The sequence below is a fragment of the Vicia villosa genome, linkage group LG5 (assembly GCF_029867415.1).
Source record: "Vicia villosa cultivar HV-30 ecotype Madison, WI linkage group LG5, Vvil1.0, whole genome shotgun sequence".
Lineage (NCBI taxonomy): Eukaryota > Viridiplantae > Streptophyta > Magnoliopsida > Fabales > Fabaceae > Vicia > Vicia villosa.
Window position 1 is genome coordinate 8,686,807 of NC_081184.1, and position 16,131 is coordinate 8,702,937.

Consider the following 16,131-nt stretch of genomic DNA (forward strand, 5'->3'; position numbering starts at 1 on the left):
AAGTTGTGCATGCTACAATAAAATCATCATAGTAATATTAGAGATAAGGTCTCTATACCTAGATTGTCCTTGACACGGTCCGAGATTAGATTTCGTTTCGAATTTCAATGAAGACAATTTCCATTAACTGCTTCTTTTGCAATGACAATTAATAAGAGTAAATGTCAATCACTAATTGAACCAAACCATTGAAGTGACTCTTGAAATTATCACATATAATTGATCGTGTGAAAAAATAGAAAAGAGGGGTGTACTCGGTGATCTTAAATTCTCGTGATGCTGTATTGCTGATAAAGTAAACATTTCCAACACGTCATATGATGCTCATTCTGGTTTTTAGTGTTTTGGTATGAAAAATGTGAAAAATGATGTTATATATAATAGTTGGAGGATATTATGGACCACATAAATCATATCTGCTTGTATTGCATTGTGAATGATGTGTACCAAAAATATATTTCCGGTTTCCGTGTGGGCATTTTCGAAATTCCATAGAGTATTTTTTACCCTTTATGATAGAATAGGAAATTCCCAACTTTAAATCTAGACTGTCCATTTTTTGTCACGTGTCACACATCCGATGAATGAATAGAAAAACTTTTGGAATCAGTTACTGAACGGATCTGAACTGATAAGAAAGTCAACAACACAAGAGCAATAGGTTCTGTCAAAAACTTGCATTAAACAATAACTGAAAAGTAGTTACAAATCCATTGATCAATCTCTTCTTTCACTTCAATGTCTTCCCCAACAAGTTCCTTTTCTGATGAAGAGACTTCATCCAGAAGAAGAAGAAAGTACGACGTGTTCTTGAGTTTCAGAGGCAAAGATACTCGTGCATCCTTCACTTCACATCTCTATGCTTCTCTTCAAAACGCCGGATTCATCGTCTTCATGGACGATCAATCGCTTCAAAGAGGAAAATTCATCTCGACATCGTTACTGCAAGGAATTAAAGATTCTAGTATTGCCGTCGTTGTATTTTCCAAAAACTATGCAGGTTCCCAATGGTGTATGCGAGAGTTGGTGGAAATTATGGAGTATCGATGTGAGGCGGTACTGCCTGTATTCTACCATGTAGATCCCTCGGAAGTTCGGAATCAGACTGGTGATGTTGGAAAAGTGTTTCGAAATCTTTTGAACAATCACGATGAAAACGAGTATGAGGCTATCGACTGGAAAAATGCTCTTGTTAAGTTAGGTCGCATTGCAGGGTTTGTAGTCTCGAATTACAGGTCATTTAACAATTATTTGCTGTTTTCAAACTCTTCAATTATTATGTTTATAATATTCTTCTAGTCGTATACAAAAGTCTTTTAGTCAGAGACACCACACATTCGACACCGATAATAATTTAAAAAATTAAACGTATTCACATGTGTCAGAAGACCTGTAGATCCAGTGGTTAGTAGAGTAGATCAGATGGAGAGGAATTAAATAGCTAGAGGTAGTGGAAGATCCATGCATACATCTTTGAGTTTTGACCTTTTGATGTTGTGCACATGAAAGAATCATTCCCTGTTTGCTTAATATGTAGTAACATATAGTTGACATCATAAGTTTTTATTTGCTAGACAACTCTTACAGAACTCATTGCCTGTTTTTGTAACCAATTCAACTTCCACAGACACATAGCACATGTAAATATGCATAATAGATAAATATGCAACTTTTCGTTGGTTCATTTTTTCTAGGAACGAAGGTGAGGATATCAAGGACATTGTTGAAAAAGTTACACATTTACTTGACAAGACAGACTTGTTTGTTGCTGATCATCCAGTGGGAGTCGAATCTCGAGTGCTAGATATGATTCAACTACTAGACACCCCATTTTCAAATGATGTTCTGCTATTAGGGATGTGGGGTATGGGAGGCATTGGTAAAACAACTATTGCAAAACCCATTTACAATAAAGTTGGCCACAATTTTGAAGCTAGGTGCTTCCTTGCAAATATTAGGGAAGTTTGGGAGCAAGATTTTGGACCAATGTATTTACAAGAACGTATTTTGTATGATATCTTCAAAGAAACTACAACCAAGATACAAAACATTGAATCAGGAAAATCTGCATTAAGGGAAAGACTATGTAATAAAAGAATACTTCTTGTACTTGACGACGTGAATAAATTGGACCAACTCAAAGCTTTGTGTGGAAGTCGTAAATGGTTTGGTCCAGGGAGTAGAATAATCGTCACAACTAGAGATAAGCAAATAATTAGAGGGAATCGAGTTAACCAAGTATACATAATGAAAGAAATGGATGAAAGTGAGTCAATTGAGCTTTTTAGTTGGCATGCATTCAAAAAAGTGAGTCCTAGAGAAAATTTTGCTGAAATTTCTAGAAATGTTGTCAAATATTGTGGGGGATTGCCACTAGCCCTGGAAGTCCTTGGGTCCTATTTGTTTGATAGAGGGGTAACAGAGTGGGAGTGTGTATTGGAGAAACTCAAGAGAATTCCCAATGATCAAGTACATAAGAAGTTGAAAATAAGCTACGACGGTTTAAATGATGATACCGAGAGGGATATATTCCTTGACATAGCTTTTTTCTTTATTGGGATGGACAAAAATGATGTTATGCATATATTAAATGGTTGCGGACTTTTTGCAGAAATTGGAATAAGTGTTCTCGTTGAGCGAAGTCTTGTAAGAGTGGATGGTAAAAACAAACTTGAAATGCATGATTTGATACGAGATATGGGAAGAGAAATCATCCGTGAGATATCACCGAAGAAACTTGAGAAGCGTAGCAGGTTATGGTTTCACGAGGATGTTGTGGATGTATGGTCAGAACAGACTGTAAGAACTTCATATACTTTTTCTTTTATTCTGGATTTAAAATATCTAAAGCGTAAAAGATGTGAAAGAAACATATATTAATGAGCTAGCTGCCAGTATTCATCTATTATGTTGATTATCATAAAAACTTTGAATATGAGTTTTGTTGGCTTCCCAATTCCTAGTAAAAATTATTGGTTTCATGGTTTTCATCCCAATTTTTTATTTCTCCAATATTTTTTTGGTTTGTTATATTTCACAGGGAACTCAAGCTGTTGAGGGGCTAGTTTTGAAGTTGACACCTAATGCAAAATGTTTTAGTACCAAATCATTTGAGAACATGAAGAAACTTAGATTGCTTCAACTCGCTGGTGTACAACTTGATGGAGATTTTCAATATCTTTCAAGAAACTTGAGATGGTTGTGTTGGAACGGATTTCCTTTTACATGCATACCTAGAAATTTTTATCAGAGAAACTTAGTTTCCATTGAGTTAGAAAATAGCAATATCAAATTTTTGAAGAAAGAGATGCAGGTATTAACTTTTCAGTTTAACTTTTTTGTATTTTATAAACTTATTTTTTATACCTTATCCAAAGTTTAGTGCTATAAGATCCTCAAATTAACTATGAAGTGGTTGTGATCATAAAACTGCTTTTATAATTTGGCATTTCAAATTTGGACGATGGTGCGAAGATTTACAACAAGTGTAAATCAACCCGAATTTTTTAGGAGACTACCCTGTCAAATGAGTTCTATTCATATATTTAGTGTATTTTTTCATGCAGGGGTTGGAGAATCTAAAAATTCTCAATCTTAGTCATTCTCACTATCTGACAGAGACTCCGGACTTTTCCAACATGCCTAATCTTGAAAAGCTAATACTCAAAGATTGTCCAAGGTTGCCTGAGGTTTCCGATACCATTGGACATCTTCACAAAGTACTTCTGATAAATTTGAAAGACTATATTAGCCTTTCTAACCTTCCAAGAACCATCTATACGTTGAAATCGCTAAAAACTCTTATTCTTTCTGGGTGTTTAATGATTGACAAATTGGAAGAGGATTTGGAACAAATGGAATCTTTATCCACTCTGATTGCACATAACACCGCAATAACAAAAGTGCCGTTTTCAATAGCCAGGTCAAAAAACATTGGATATATTTCTTTGTGTGGCTATAAAGGATACTCGCGTGAAGTGATTCCTTCTATCATTCGGTCTTGGATGTCACCAACAAATAACCTCTCATCCTTACTTCAAACACCTGCTAGCATGTCATCTCTTGTTTCTTTAGATGCGTCAAGAAGTAGTTCCCATAGTCTATCATCTATTTCTGAGGTCCTTACAAAGGTTCTAAGTCTTTTGGTAGAGTGCGGCTCAGAACTTCAACTTTCACGAGATGCAATTTTAGATGCTTTAAGTGCAACTAATTCTAAGGAATCGGAATCATCTGCAACTACATCACAAGTATCAGCGGTGAAGACTTCTACATTAATCGAATGTTGTGGTCAAGTGCACATTTCTACAACAAAAAAATCCACGAAGTCTCTTCTAATTCGAATGGGAACAAATTGCCAAACAACCAATATTCTGAAAGAAAGCATCTTACAGGTCTCTCTCTTTCTCTCTCTCTCTCTCTCTCTCTCTCTCCCTCCCTTGCATGTATCTATTGTTATAATTTTATATCGACAATATTAAAAGAGAGAGTTTCCTATAAAATTCTGAGGCTATTTTCCCTTTTTACAGAATATGGCGGTCAACGCGTGTGGTGGTTGCTTTCTCCCTGGTGATAGTTATCCGGATTGGTTAACTTTCAATTCCGAAGGTTCTTCTGTAATTTTTATAGTACCGCAAGTGAAAGGGCGCAACTTGAAGACAATGATGTGCTTTGTCTATTCTTCAAGCTCAGATAACATAACATCGGATGGCCTTAAGAATGTGTTGGTGATAAATCACACGAAGACCACCATTCAGCTCTATAAGAGAGAGGCGTTTGCCACCTTTGAAAATGAGGAGTGGCAGAGAGTGGTATCAAATATGGAACCTGGTGACAAAATGGAGATTGTTGTTGTTTTTGACAACGGTTTCATTGTGACGAAGACAACAATTTATCTCATATATGACAAATCAATAGGCAAACAAATGGAGCGATGTTGTGCACTAGATAAGGATGTTCTTGTTGGTAGTGGTGATGAAAATGAATGCGCTGCCAAGACGGTTTCTCTTCTAGTAGAGCCTACAGATGATTTTAAACAAAAACATAAAAGAAGAAAACTTAATTGAAATTGTTAGTTGCTAGTTGCTAGCTGAATCCATTATTATGTTAAACAGAAATCAGATGTGCGTGGATAACCTAATTAAACACTAATCTTGAATAACATTTTCTGTTTAAGTCAAACATCGATATTTCACTGTTATTCTTTCCACGAAAAATTGCTAGCAAAACTCTTTCTATCACTCTCTTTTGAACACTCTTATAAGCATGTTTCATCATTCCATTTCTATGAATGTGTTCTAGCACCTATGTTCACAGTATAATGATTTGGAGACCTGAAAGAAAAATTGAGATTGAATGGCTAAGTGTATGAGGAAAACCATAAACGTATCGTAATAAAATCTTCAGAATCAATCTTCTGAGAATCTAGAAGCAATTATACGGATCATAAGAAAATAAATTCAGTAGTTTTCAGCGTCACGATGAAAATGAAGTGGACGATAATAATGTGCATGCTAAGACTCTTTGGGAGCTTGATGGATCTGTGTCCAACTATCAGTAAAGTTTAATAAAAAAACACGAGCACACACCGTGTGTATGGATCAATTTAAGACCATAACGCTAGGTTTTAACTATGGCTGCAGTCATAACTCGCAATTATGTCTGATCTTTGATATTGAGGAATGTTATGGATAAATGATATTGATGCGACACAACTCTGAGTGTTATCCACTATCGGAAACTATAATTCATCAATCTCCACAACCAGCAATACCACGCTTCAGTCAAGTTTTCTTCTTTTTTGTTCTTGTTTAAAATCATCTGCGCACTCTACTTGAGGAGAGATCCTTTTGGCAGTGCATTCATTTTCATCACCACTACTAACAAGAACATTCTTATCTAATGCATGACATCGCTCCAATTTTTCGCCTATTAGTTCATTATATATGAGATAAACTGCAGTCTTCATCACAAAGAAATTCTTCTCAAAAACAACAGCAATCTCCACTTTGTCACCAGCTTCCATAGTTGATACTAGTCTCTGCCACTCCTCGTTTTCAAAGGACGATAACGCCTCTGTCTTATAGAGTTGAATGGCGGTCTTTGTGTAATTTATCACCAACACATTTTTAAGGCCATATGATGTAACATTGTCTGGGCTTGAAGAATGGACAATGCACATCACTGACTTCAAATTATGATCTTCCACTTGAGGGACTTCAAAAGTTACCGAAGAACCTTCGGAATTGAAAGTTAACCAATCTGGGTAGTTATCACCGGGGAGCAAAAAACTACCACACCCTTCGACAGACAAATTCTATAAATAGTGAAGACAGACTCAAAATTTGATTGAACAATATATTAATATCATCTTATCAATTATTTAATAAATAAGTGCATACAAGAGAGTGAAACCTGTAAGATCCTCTTCTTTAGAAGATTGGTGATTATGCAACTCATTCCCATTTGAATTAAAAGAGATTTCATGGAAGTTTTTGTTGTTGAAACTTGCACTTGACTGCGACATTCAATTAATGAAAAAGTCTTTACATCTAGTACTTGTGATGTAGTTGCAGTTGATTCCAATTCCTTAGAACTTGTTGCACTTAAAGCATTCAAAATTATTGCTGCATCTTGTGATAGTTGAAGATCCGATTCACACTCCAGCCAAAGACTTTGAAGCTTAGGAAGGACTCTGGAAATAGATGATAGATTGTTGGAAATACTATTTGATGCATTTATTGAAACAAGGGATGACATGGCATTGGGTGAGAGATTATTTGTCGGTGACATCCAAGACCAAATGATAGAAGGAAACACGTCGCGGGAGAATCCTTTGTATCCACACAAAGAAATATATCCAATGTTTTTTGACCTTACAACGGAAAAGGGCACTTTTGTTATAGTAGTGTTATCTGCAATCAGAGCGGTTAGAGATTCCATTTGTTCCAAGTCCTCTTCCAACTTGTTAATCTTTAAACATCCAGATAGAATGAGAGTTTTCAGAGATTTCAACGTATAGATGTTTCTTGGAAGGTTACAAAGACGAATACAGTCTTTCAAATTTATCAGAAGAACTTTCTTGAGATGTCCAATGCTATGAGAAACCTCAGACACCCTTGGACAATCTTTGAGTATTAGTTTTTCAAGATTAGGTAAGTTTGAAAAGTCGGGGGTCTGAGTCAGATAATGTGAATGACTAAGATTGAGAATTTTCAGCTTCTCCATCCTCTGCAAGAACATAAATGTTATAGAGAATTTACGGATAAAGCATTAAAAGATAAACATGAGCAATAACAATGTGAGTTAGTTCTTTATCTTTTTTCTAACTTATAGTGAAAACCATATACAAAAAATTGAACTCAATGAATACCTGCATCTCTTTCCACACAAGTTTGATATTGCTGTTTTCTAACTCAATGGAAACTAAATTTCCTTGGTAGAAATTCGAAGGTATGCATGATAAAGGAAATACATTCCAGCGCAACCATCTCAAATTTCTTGAAAGATATTTAAAATCTCCATCAAGTTGTGCACCAGAAAGTTGAAGCAATCTGAGTTCTTCCATGTCTTTAAATGCTTTGGTACTAAAACGTTTTGTACTATGACCTGGCAGCTTCAAAGCCAGTCCCTCAACAGCTTTTCTTCCCTATGAGATATGATGAACCAATAAGTAAAAATGCTATGGAGCAAAAAAGTAAAACAAAAAGATACAAGGCAGATAAAAACTTGTGATTAAACCAATCATTTGTTACTAAGCATAAGAAGTTCTTACATTATGTTTTGACAAAACATAAAGCACATCCTCATGAAACCACAACCTACTACGCTTCTCAGGCCTCTTTGGTGATTTCTTACGAATGATTTCTCTTGCCATATCCCGCAGTAAATCATGCATGCCAAGTTTGTTCTTATCATCAACAGTTACAAGGCTTCGCTCGACAAGAATGCGTACACCAATTTTTGCGAAAAATTCACAACCATTTAATATATGTATAACATCATTTCGATCCATCCCAATAAAGAAGCAGGCGATGCCAAGGAATATTTCTTTCTCTGTATGATCATTTAAACCATCATAGCTTATTTTTAACTTTTTATGTACTTGATCATTGGGAATTCTTTTGAGTTTCTCCAATACCCAAATCCACTCAGATACTTCTCTATCAAACAAATAAGACCCAAGGACTTCCAGAGCTAGCGGCAACCCCCCAGAATACTTAACTACATATTTGGAAATTTCATAAAAATCTTCTTTGGGACTCGTTTGCTTGAATGCATGCCAACTAAAAAGCTCAAGAGATTCACTTTCATCCATTTCTTTCATTGTGTATATTTTGTTAACTCTATCCCCTCTAAGTATATGTTTATCTCTGGTTGTGATGATTATTCTACTCCCTGGAGCAAACCATTTACAACTTCCACACAAAGCATATACTTGGTCTAGTTCATTCACATCATCAAGTACCAGTAATACTCTTTTTCCACATAATCTTCTCTTTAGTATAGATTGTCCTGATCCAATGTTTTGTATCTTCGTTGTTTCTTTGAAAATATCGTACATAAGTTGTTCCTGTAAAGATATTTGTCCACGAACTTGCTCCCAAACCTCCCTAATATTTGCAAGAAAGCTCCTACCTTCAAAATCACGGCCAATTTTATTGTAAATGGCTTTTGCAATGGTGGTTTTACCGATTCCACCCATCCCCCATATCCCTAGTAGTTTAACATCATTTGATTGTTGAGTTTCTAAAAGTTGGATCATATCTTGCACTCGAGATTCAACTCCAACCGGATTATCAACAACGAACAAGTCTGGTATGTCAAGTATGTGTGTAACATTTTTAACAATCTCCTTGATAACCTCATTTTCATTCCTATAGAAAAAACAGAAATGATTCATTTACATATATTGCAAACTCAATTGTTTTTTTGTTAAAGAATGATTTATCTAATGCTTAATATTCACTTTTTATATACTAACTTAAACGTATTGTATCCTAGATTTTTCAATAACCGATGTCTCTCTGTATCGGATATGTGTCGTATCTCATGCCGTATCGTGTCCGTGCTATGCAGTCAAATAGTCAACAAAGCTTTAAAATCCAAAGAAGGATTTACCTATAATTTTGGACAACAAATCCTGCAATGCCACCGGCCTCACGAAGCGCATTTCTCCAACTTTGCTTCATGTATTCGTCCAATTCAAAAGTACTCTTTCCAAACTCACCGGTTTGACGGCGAACTTCCGACGGATCTACACCGTAGAACACAGGCACTACCACCTGATCAACATTTCTCTTGCACTCCATTATTCTAACCAACTCTTGAAGACACCATCGCGAACCAGCGTAGTTTTCCGAGAACACAATAACAGAAACTCTAGAACCGTAAATCCCTCGAAGTAGTGCGGATGAGATGCGATCTCCTCTTTGAATCAATTGATCGTCCTTGAAAACGTTAATTCCGGCATTTTGAAGAGACGCAGAGAGATGCGAAGTGAATGATGCACGAGTGTCTTCGCCTCTGAAACTCAAGAACACGTCGTGATTTCTGAATATGTTAGAATTATATTCACGATCATCATCCCAATGACGAGTGGTATAGTTGGAGAATTTCATACCATCAAGATCAGCATCCCAATCAACGTTCCAGAAATTTTCAGAGGAAGACATGGATGATTTGTGATTTCATAAACTGAAGGAAGAAATTGTTGTTAGTTTTCAGTAGTAGTAGATAGCGAGGCTTTTGGAATGTATCGATCTTTGGATTTGGAATACTCTTCGGTTGCTTTGTATAGACTTCAGCAAATATTCTTATCTTAAGTTACACTCACCTTTTCAAAATCAAAATGACAGTAACACTCCCTCCCTCTGGTTTTAAAATAGAGAAAAGGTAACATGTGGCTCAAGGCACTAGTTAATGAGATATTTATGGAAATATTTTATTGGAACGCGTGCATTCAATGTATTGAAATTTTAAATTTGACTTTATTATATTTAATTATATTTTACTTTTTCTAATTATAGTATCCTTAACATGTGTCCTAAGGGCACATGTTAGCATGACCCTTTAAAATATAGGAGTATTACACTAATTTTCTCTTTAAATTTATATATTATTAAAGACATTTTTATTAATAAATTAAAAAATTGTATAATTAAATATCATCTATACCTAAATGGTTAAATATATTTGTGTTCTTCCTAAATATTTTATATTTCACTTTAAGTCCCTTAATTTTTTTTTTATAGAATTGTTTTCTTAAAAATTTGGCTTAATACATTTTTTTATCCCTTAACTTAATTTAAGGTTTCACTTTGCTCCTTTATTTAATAAACGTTACGTTTTAGTATTCCGTTAGCCAATTTAGTCCATTCCTTTAACTTTAAATATATTAGGTGAGACAATATTGTTGAGTATCCACCATAGATTTTTTTTTGGGAGCAAATAAGAATAATTTTATTCCAAAAAAATCGTTTAGTACATAAGCCGATCAAATGATTCAGGCATCCAAAAGACTACAAAAATACTATAAACTCAAACAAGTCAACTAATTTTCAAGGATGTTGCAATAGGCTGTCAATTTCGCGTTTCCACTAATCCCCCACCTGATGTTTTGGATAATAACTTGGCTAGTTAAATCCATAGTGGTGCCAACATTGAAAATCTTCTAGTTTCTAACAGTCCAAGTTGAGTACACCATTTCTGCAATGGCAATCTACAACACTCTACTATGGTTGTTCTTTCCGCTCACATTTTGACTTATCCATAACAACTCCAAGTGCCAACCATGCGGTATATGCTCTATAGTGGTCATGCATTCAAAAAATAGGCGTTGACAACTTTCATAACCTCCACAATAAGTGCATTTTCCATCTGTATTAATTCCAATCTTTGTCAAACGATCCTTTGTCATCAAACGGTTCCAACAAGCCAGCCAAAGAATAAAAATTGCCCTAGGTCGAGCTCCATTTCCAAAGAATATTTTTCTCCAGTGGACAATAGGTTTGACCCCTGCAGACTTTTATACATTCTCCTGGTGTGATACTTCTGGTGCAGGGTAGCTTCTCTCCGAGCCTCTATCATCCTCAGCTCCACTCCAAACTTGAACATAGATTTCAAAGTCCAAGAGCATTGTTGGGGAGGAATATAGCTAGTATAGTCCTTGCCTTTGAAGTAGTATATGGATCCATCTTATCCATAACTTGTCTGATTTAGCACATAGATTCCACAACATTTTGTCTATAGTCGCCCTGTTCCACAAAGTTAGGTTGATCATGTTTCTACCTCCAGCAAAAACAAGATCACACATGCTGTCCCAAGAAACTAGAGCTTTCCTTGACAAAAATCACACAATTAGAAATTGATGGTCTACTAAATAAAATAATGAACTATCAACAAAGTATAATCTTGATATAATTTCATCTTCTCCCCCTACTCCTTCATCATCACATTTATCCACATTCATCTTAAATCTGGAAAAATTAAAATTAAACCCCAAAAAATTTAATTCATTTTCCATCTAATAATTAAATCCATAATATTTGTAGAGACATATCCAATTTAACTCAAACCGATCCACTATTGTGTTTGCTATTACGATTTCAAGATAAGTCATGTTGAGATCTACGTTTGGTTCAATTATGTTTTGGTAAGTTTTGCTCATTATTTTTCTTCATTTTGTTATATTATTGCTCACAAACAATCCTAATATTCTTTTCCTACTTTTAGTTCAATTATTTTTTGTTCAGATCTGCGTTTTGTTCTATAATACTTTTAGGTCACAGTTCAAGATATGTTGGAATGTGATTTGGGTTCGTATTTGAATTAGAGTTTCTATGTTTATAGGGAGATGTAGAGGGGGATGAATCTTGTAATGGTATGATTGATGAGGGTGTCAAATGGTCCGATTGTGGCAATGAAAAATGTGTGGATAATTTGAGGGTGAACGTGACTGATGAGTGTGAACGTCAAACTTATCCAATTTAACTCAACGATGATTTTAGCGATGATTTTTATTTAACGATAGTTTTAACCGGAGGAACCAAAAGTGTGGATTTTTTTTTTTAAGAAAATCATTTTTCAATTTTTTTTATAAGAACCTAAAATTAAATTGAATTAATTTATTATATGAATGAAAAACATATTTAATCCTATTAAAAATCAGATAATATTATAAAGTACATGATTTTTGCAATAAATTAGATAATATTATAAATTAGATAATGTATATTTTAAAAGAGGTTAATGCAATTTTCCTTAAAATAAATCATCCAAAATACTAAAGTAATATTATAAAGTACATGATTTTTACCATACATGCCCTTATTCTCAAAATTAATTATGAAAAAAGACTCTTGATTTAATTGTGTGATGGGTTACTACATGCAAGAAGAGCTCAATCAATTTAAAATAAATGATGTAAAGCTAATGACCATAAATAAAGTAAAGCTAATGGCAAAGAGATACAACGAGGCTGAAGGGATTAACTATGAGGAGACACATGCTCCTATAGACCGTCTCGAAACGATTAGACTCCTTTTGGCATTCACATGCTCTGTTGACTTTAAACTGTATTAGATGGACTTTAAGTCCATATTCCTTAGCGACTTTATAAACGAAGAAGTATATGTATTTCAACCATCTAATTTTAAAGACCGTGAGAATCTCAGCTTTATTTTCAAACTAAAACGAGCACTATATGATCTCAAACAAGCCCCTAAAGCTTGGTATAAGTGCCTTAGTGAATTCTTAATTAAGAAAAAGATGTTCCACATGACATTTACTCCCACTCAACACCAACCTAAAATGAATCCTCATCAACATGTGTTCTCAACAAATAATTCCTCTTAATTGCTCAGATTCTTGAGTCCGCCTCAATGATTTTTACATCAACAATCATCGCTTCAAAGTTGATAACAAAGATTTGAGGAGAAATAATTTCGCGTTAGCCAATGGTCTATGAATAATGACCTAATCAATAAAGGAATTCCAATCACTAATGACCAGATGTATGTTAGCCTACTACATGCTTCATACACATGCATACCATTCTTTCATCTAAAACGTTGATATGCATCCAACCATTCTTTGTGCTCCGTGCTGGGAAAAATGGAGACAAATATATATGTCCCCTCTATATATGTGGGACTAAGGGTGTGTTTGATTTGCAAAAGAGTATGTACTGGACATAATAGTACAATACAAACTTTTAAAGTATTGGACAACTTTTTTGTCTTGTACGATGTTTGATGAACAATAGACAAAACAAATAAAATAAAGTAAAATTTACTACGATACTCTTTATAAATGTAAATATTAATAAAGGATGAGAGAGAGAGAGAGAGAGAGAGAGAAGGGGAGAATATTTTTAGTAGAAAATATAAGTGCATATTTGTATTTTAAATAACTTGTGCTATGAACAAAATTGTATTTTTGCATTGTAAATATTAATAAAGGAAGATAAGAGAAAAAGATATTTTTAATAAAAAATAAAATATATTTTTCGTATTTTAAATAACATGTATTAGAGACAAAATGACATTTTTATATTCTTATATAGTAAAAAGTAATAGAGGAGAGAGATTATATTTTTAGCAATAAAAGAAGAAGAATATTTTCTTAATTTAAATAACTTTAGAGGACAAATATATATATGTGTCCTCTATATATATGTGACTAAGGGTGTGTTTCATCTATAACGAGTGAGAGACAAAAATTTCAATAATTTTGGCTAGTCCTTAATCTTGATTTTTGTCTTGTCTGTGATCATTTTTAAAATTTAACACAGAATAACTAGAGTTGTTATGTGCTATTCTTAATTTTTTAGCCAATCAAACGCAACCCACTTTGATATCTTTTCACTCATACTTGAAAATTCCACCTTATTACTTACTACAATTGAGACCACCTCCAGGGACTTGTTCCTTTTCCAGTTCGCCAGCTATAACAAATTGCATTGAAAAACTGTGCCGTTGGAGTTTGTCAAGCTGGTGAACGTTGCAATACAATGCAACAATACTATTGAATAAAAAATAATAAAAACACATAGCCGTTGCTCAACGACACTTTCTCTTCTTTTTTTTTTCCTTTAATAATTTATTTGCCTATAAATATAATGAAATTAAAAATTGTAGATTCAAATTTGCTAGTCTCTCTCTCTCTCTCTCTCTCACACACACACACACACACAATTTTATCTTATTAGCCTTCAAATTATCATATATTTTATCCAAATTTTCATCTTCTTACTTCAAATTATTATTGTTAAGGTCAAATGGATCCAAACCAATATAATTTTCAACAATATATGTTCCATCTCATGCAAAATTACCAAAATCTTATTCCTCAAAATTCTCAATTTTTCTCACCGCCAACAAACTCTAACATATTTTACCGTCACCAAACAACCCAAATATGTATTTTAGACCTCAAATAAATACTCATGGGATGATTTTTTTTCTCGTCGTGAACCAGAAACACCGAATGAGTTTATGTCTGAACGTCAAGTTTCACAATTTTCAACTCAAGTTGGTATTGAAAATATTACAAGTGAAAAAGAAAAAATGTGTTCCGTTGAAAAAAACCTCAAGAGATATTCAAAAGGGAAGAAGATACACTTCTTATGCAATTATGGCTCAATGTTTCAAAGGATGCTATTGTTGGAGTTGATCAAAAAGCTAACAGTTTTTGGTTAAGAATCACTGATAATTATAACCAATATCTTGGGCAGTCGCGAGAAAAGCTACAAGGCCAATTAAAATGCAGATGGCATCGAATAAATGACCTTGTTCAAAATTTTGTTGGATGTTACACATAAGTTGTTCATGAAAAAAAAGAAGCACATCAGAAAAAGATATCTTGGCTAATGCCCATATTTTTTTCTTCAAGATGAAGGTGTAGCATTCAATCTTGAGTGTGCTGGGCGGTTGTTAAAAGATGAACCTAAATGGATGGGAGCATCGACTGGAAATTCTTTAAAATGAACAAAGAATTCTGCTAGTGGGGCACACTCGTCAAGTTATGAGTATAACTCATCATCATCAATGGAGTGTCCAATGGGGCAAAAAGCGGCAAAAAGGAAGGGTAAGGCAAAAGGAAAATGCAAATGCATCTGAATCTCCTTCTAATGTTGTGCAAGATACATGAAATAAAAGAGTAGCAACAATGGAAAGACTAGCTCAATGTAAGGAGGAATGGATGGAGTTTAAAGCAATGCAACACATCATGAAAGACACTTATATGATGAATGATAGTCAACGTGATATTCATGAAAAATATTGTAAAAAGTTGAAAGAAAAATATGGATATTAGTTAATATGAAAAGTTACTATTATGTAGTAATTGTTATGTATCAGTACCTATGTGAAATGGTCATTAGTACTGCTTTAATTTATAATAAATGTTATGTTGTTATTCAAATTAGCCGTTAGTCAAATTAGTCGTTATTCAAACTAGTCGTTAGTCAAACTAGTTGTTAGTAAAACTAGCCATTATATATAATCTTACTCTTCTCATTCTTCTCTCACTCTTTCACTTTGATGGATTCAGACAACTCAAATGATCTCAACAATATCTTTTGAGATTTGATTGAAGAAGAGTTCATGGACAACGCAGATGAGGAACTACTAATGTCAATGCTCGAGAAGGAAATACGTGGTCCGGCGCGAGCATGGCACATGGAAACTCTCAAGCATACCATATATGCTTGCATCATATTGCACAACATGATTGTTGAAAATACGAGCGACACACATATGAAGGTGATTTTGATCACTCTTATTTATTTTATTGTTTTTAATTATACTAGCGGGATACCCGTGCTATCGCACGGGGCCGTTTGGGTTTCTTATTACGTGGATAAGATACATCTTATGAAGTTAACCCGTTTATATTTAGACAATAGCCATATTAATTGGATGAACATCTGTAAAAAATTTAAACATGCAGTATGTTAAATAAAATACAGCAATAAAACATATATACGTATATATTGTTTATCATTATAAGTTGAACGTGTATAAATTTCGTCATTAAAAACAATGCATTTAAGAATAACTTGAATTGAAAAATAAATAAAAAAGACCTTTTAATACTTGTAAAAAAGGTTATGGGATATTAGCAATATATTGG

The 16,131-nt window shown here is 34.0% G+C and overlaps 2 protein-coding genes across 2 annotated transcripts; one reads left to right on the forward strand and one right to left on the reverse strand.

Moving 5' to 3' along the window:
* The first annotated feature begins 631 nt into the window (after positions 1–631).
* On the forward strand, positions 632–5,570 carry LOC131601288 (disease resistance protein RPV1-like). Its single transcript, XM_058873070.1, has 5 exons — positions 632–1,235; positions 1,695–2,799; positions 3,041–3,313; positions 3,567–4,391; positions 4,527–5,570. Exons 1-5 carry the CDS (start codon positions 739–741, stop codon positions 5,061–5,063), a joined length of 3,237 nt encoding a protein of 1,078 aa, XP_058729053.1. The 5' UTR covers positions 632–738; the 3' UTR covers positions 5,064–5,570.
* A 637-nt stretch (positions 5,571–6,207) lies between these two features.
* Positions 6,208–9,727, reverse strand: LOC131601289 (disease resistance protein RUN1-like). Its single transcript, XM_058873071.1, has 4 exons — positions 9,118–9,727; positions 7,772–8,873; positions 7,370–7,645; positions 6,208–7,227 (listed from the first exon to the last, which is right to left on the reverse strand). Exons 1-4 carry the CDS (start codon positions 9,669–9,671, stop codon positions 6,376–6,378), a joined length of 2,784 nt encoding a protein of 927 aa, XP_058729054.1. The 5' UTR covers positions 9,672–9,727; the 3' UTR covers positions 6,208–6,375.
* Positions 9,728–16,131: the final 6,404 nt, after the last annotated feature.

Coding starts and splice junctions, on each gene's coding strand:
- LOC131601288 (XM_058873070.1), top strand. CDS start 739: ATGTCTTCCCCAACAAGTTCCTTTTCTGATGAAGAGACTTCATCCAGA. Junction 1,236..1,694: donor TTTGTAGTCTCGAATTACAG/GTCATTTAACAA, acceptor CATTTTTTCTAG/GAACGAAGGTGAGGATATCA. Junction 4,392..4,526: donor TGAAAGAAAGCATCTTACAG/GTCTCTCTCTTT, acceptor CCCTTTTTACAG/AATATGGCGGTCAACGCGTG.
- LOC131601289 (XM_058873071.1), bottom strand. CDS start 9,671: ATGTCTTCCTCTGAAAATTTCTGGAACGTTGATTGGGATGCTGATCTT. Junction 8,874..9,117: donor TTTGTTGTCCAAAATTATAG/GTAAATCCTTCT, acceptor TTTTTTCTATAG/GAATGAAAATGAGGTTATCA. Junction 7,646..7,771: donor ATGTTTTGTCAAAACATAAT/GTAAGAACTTCT, acceptor CATATCTCATAG/GGAAGAAAAGCTGTTGAGGG.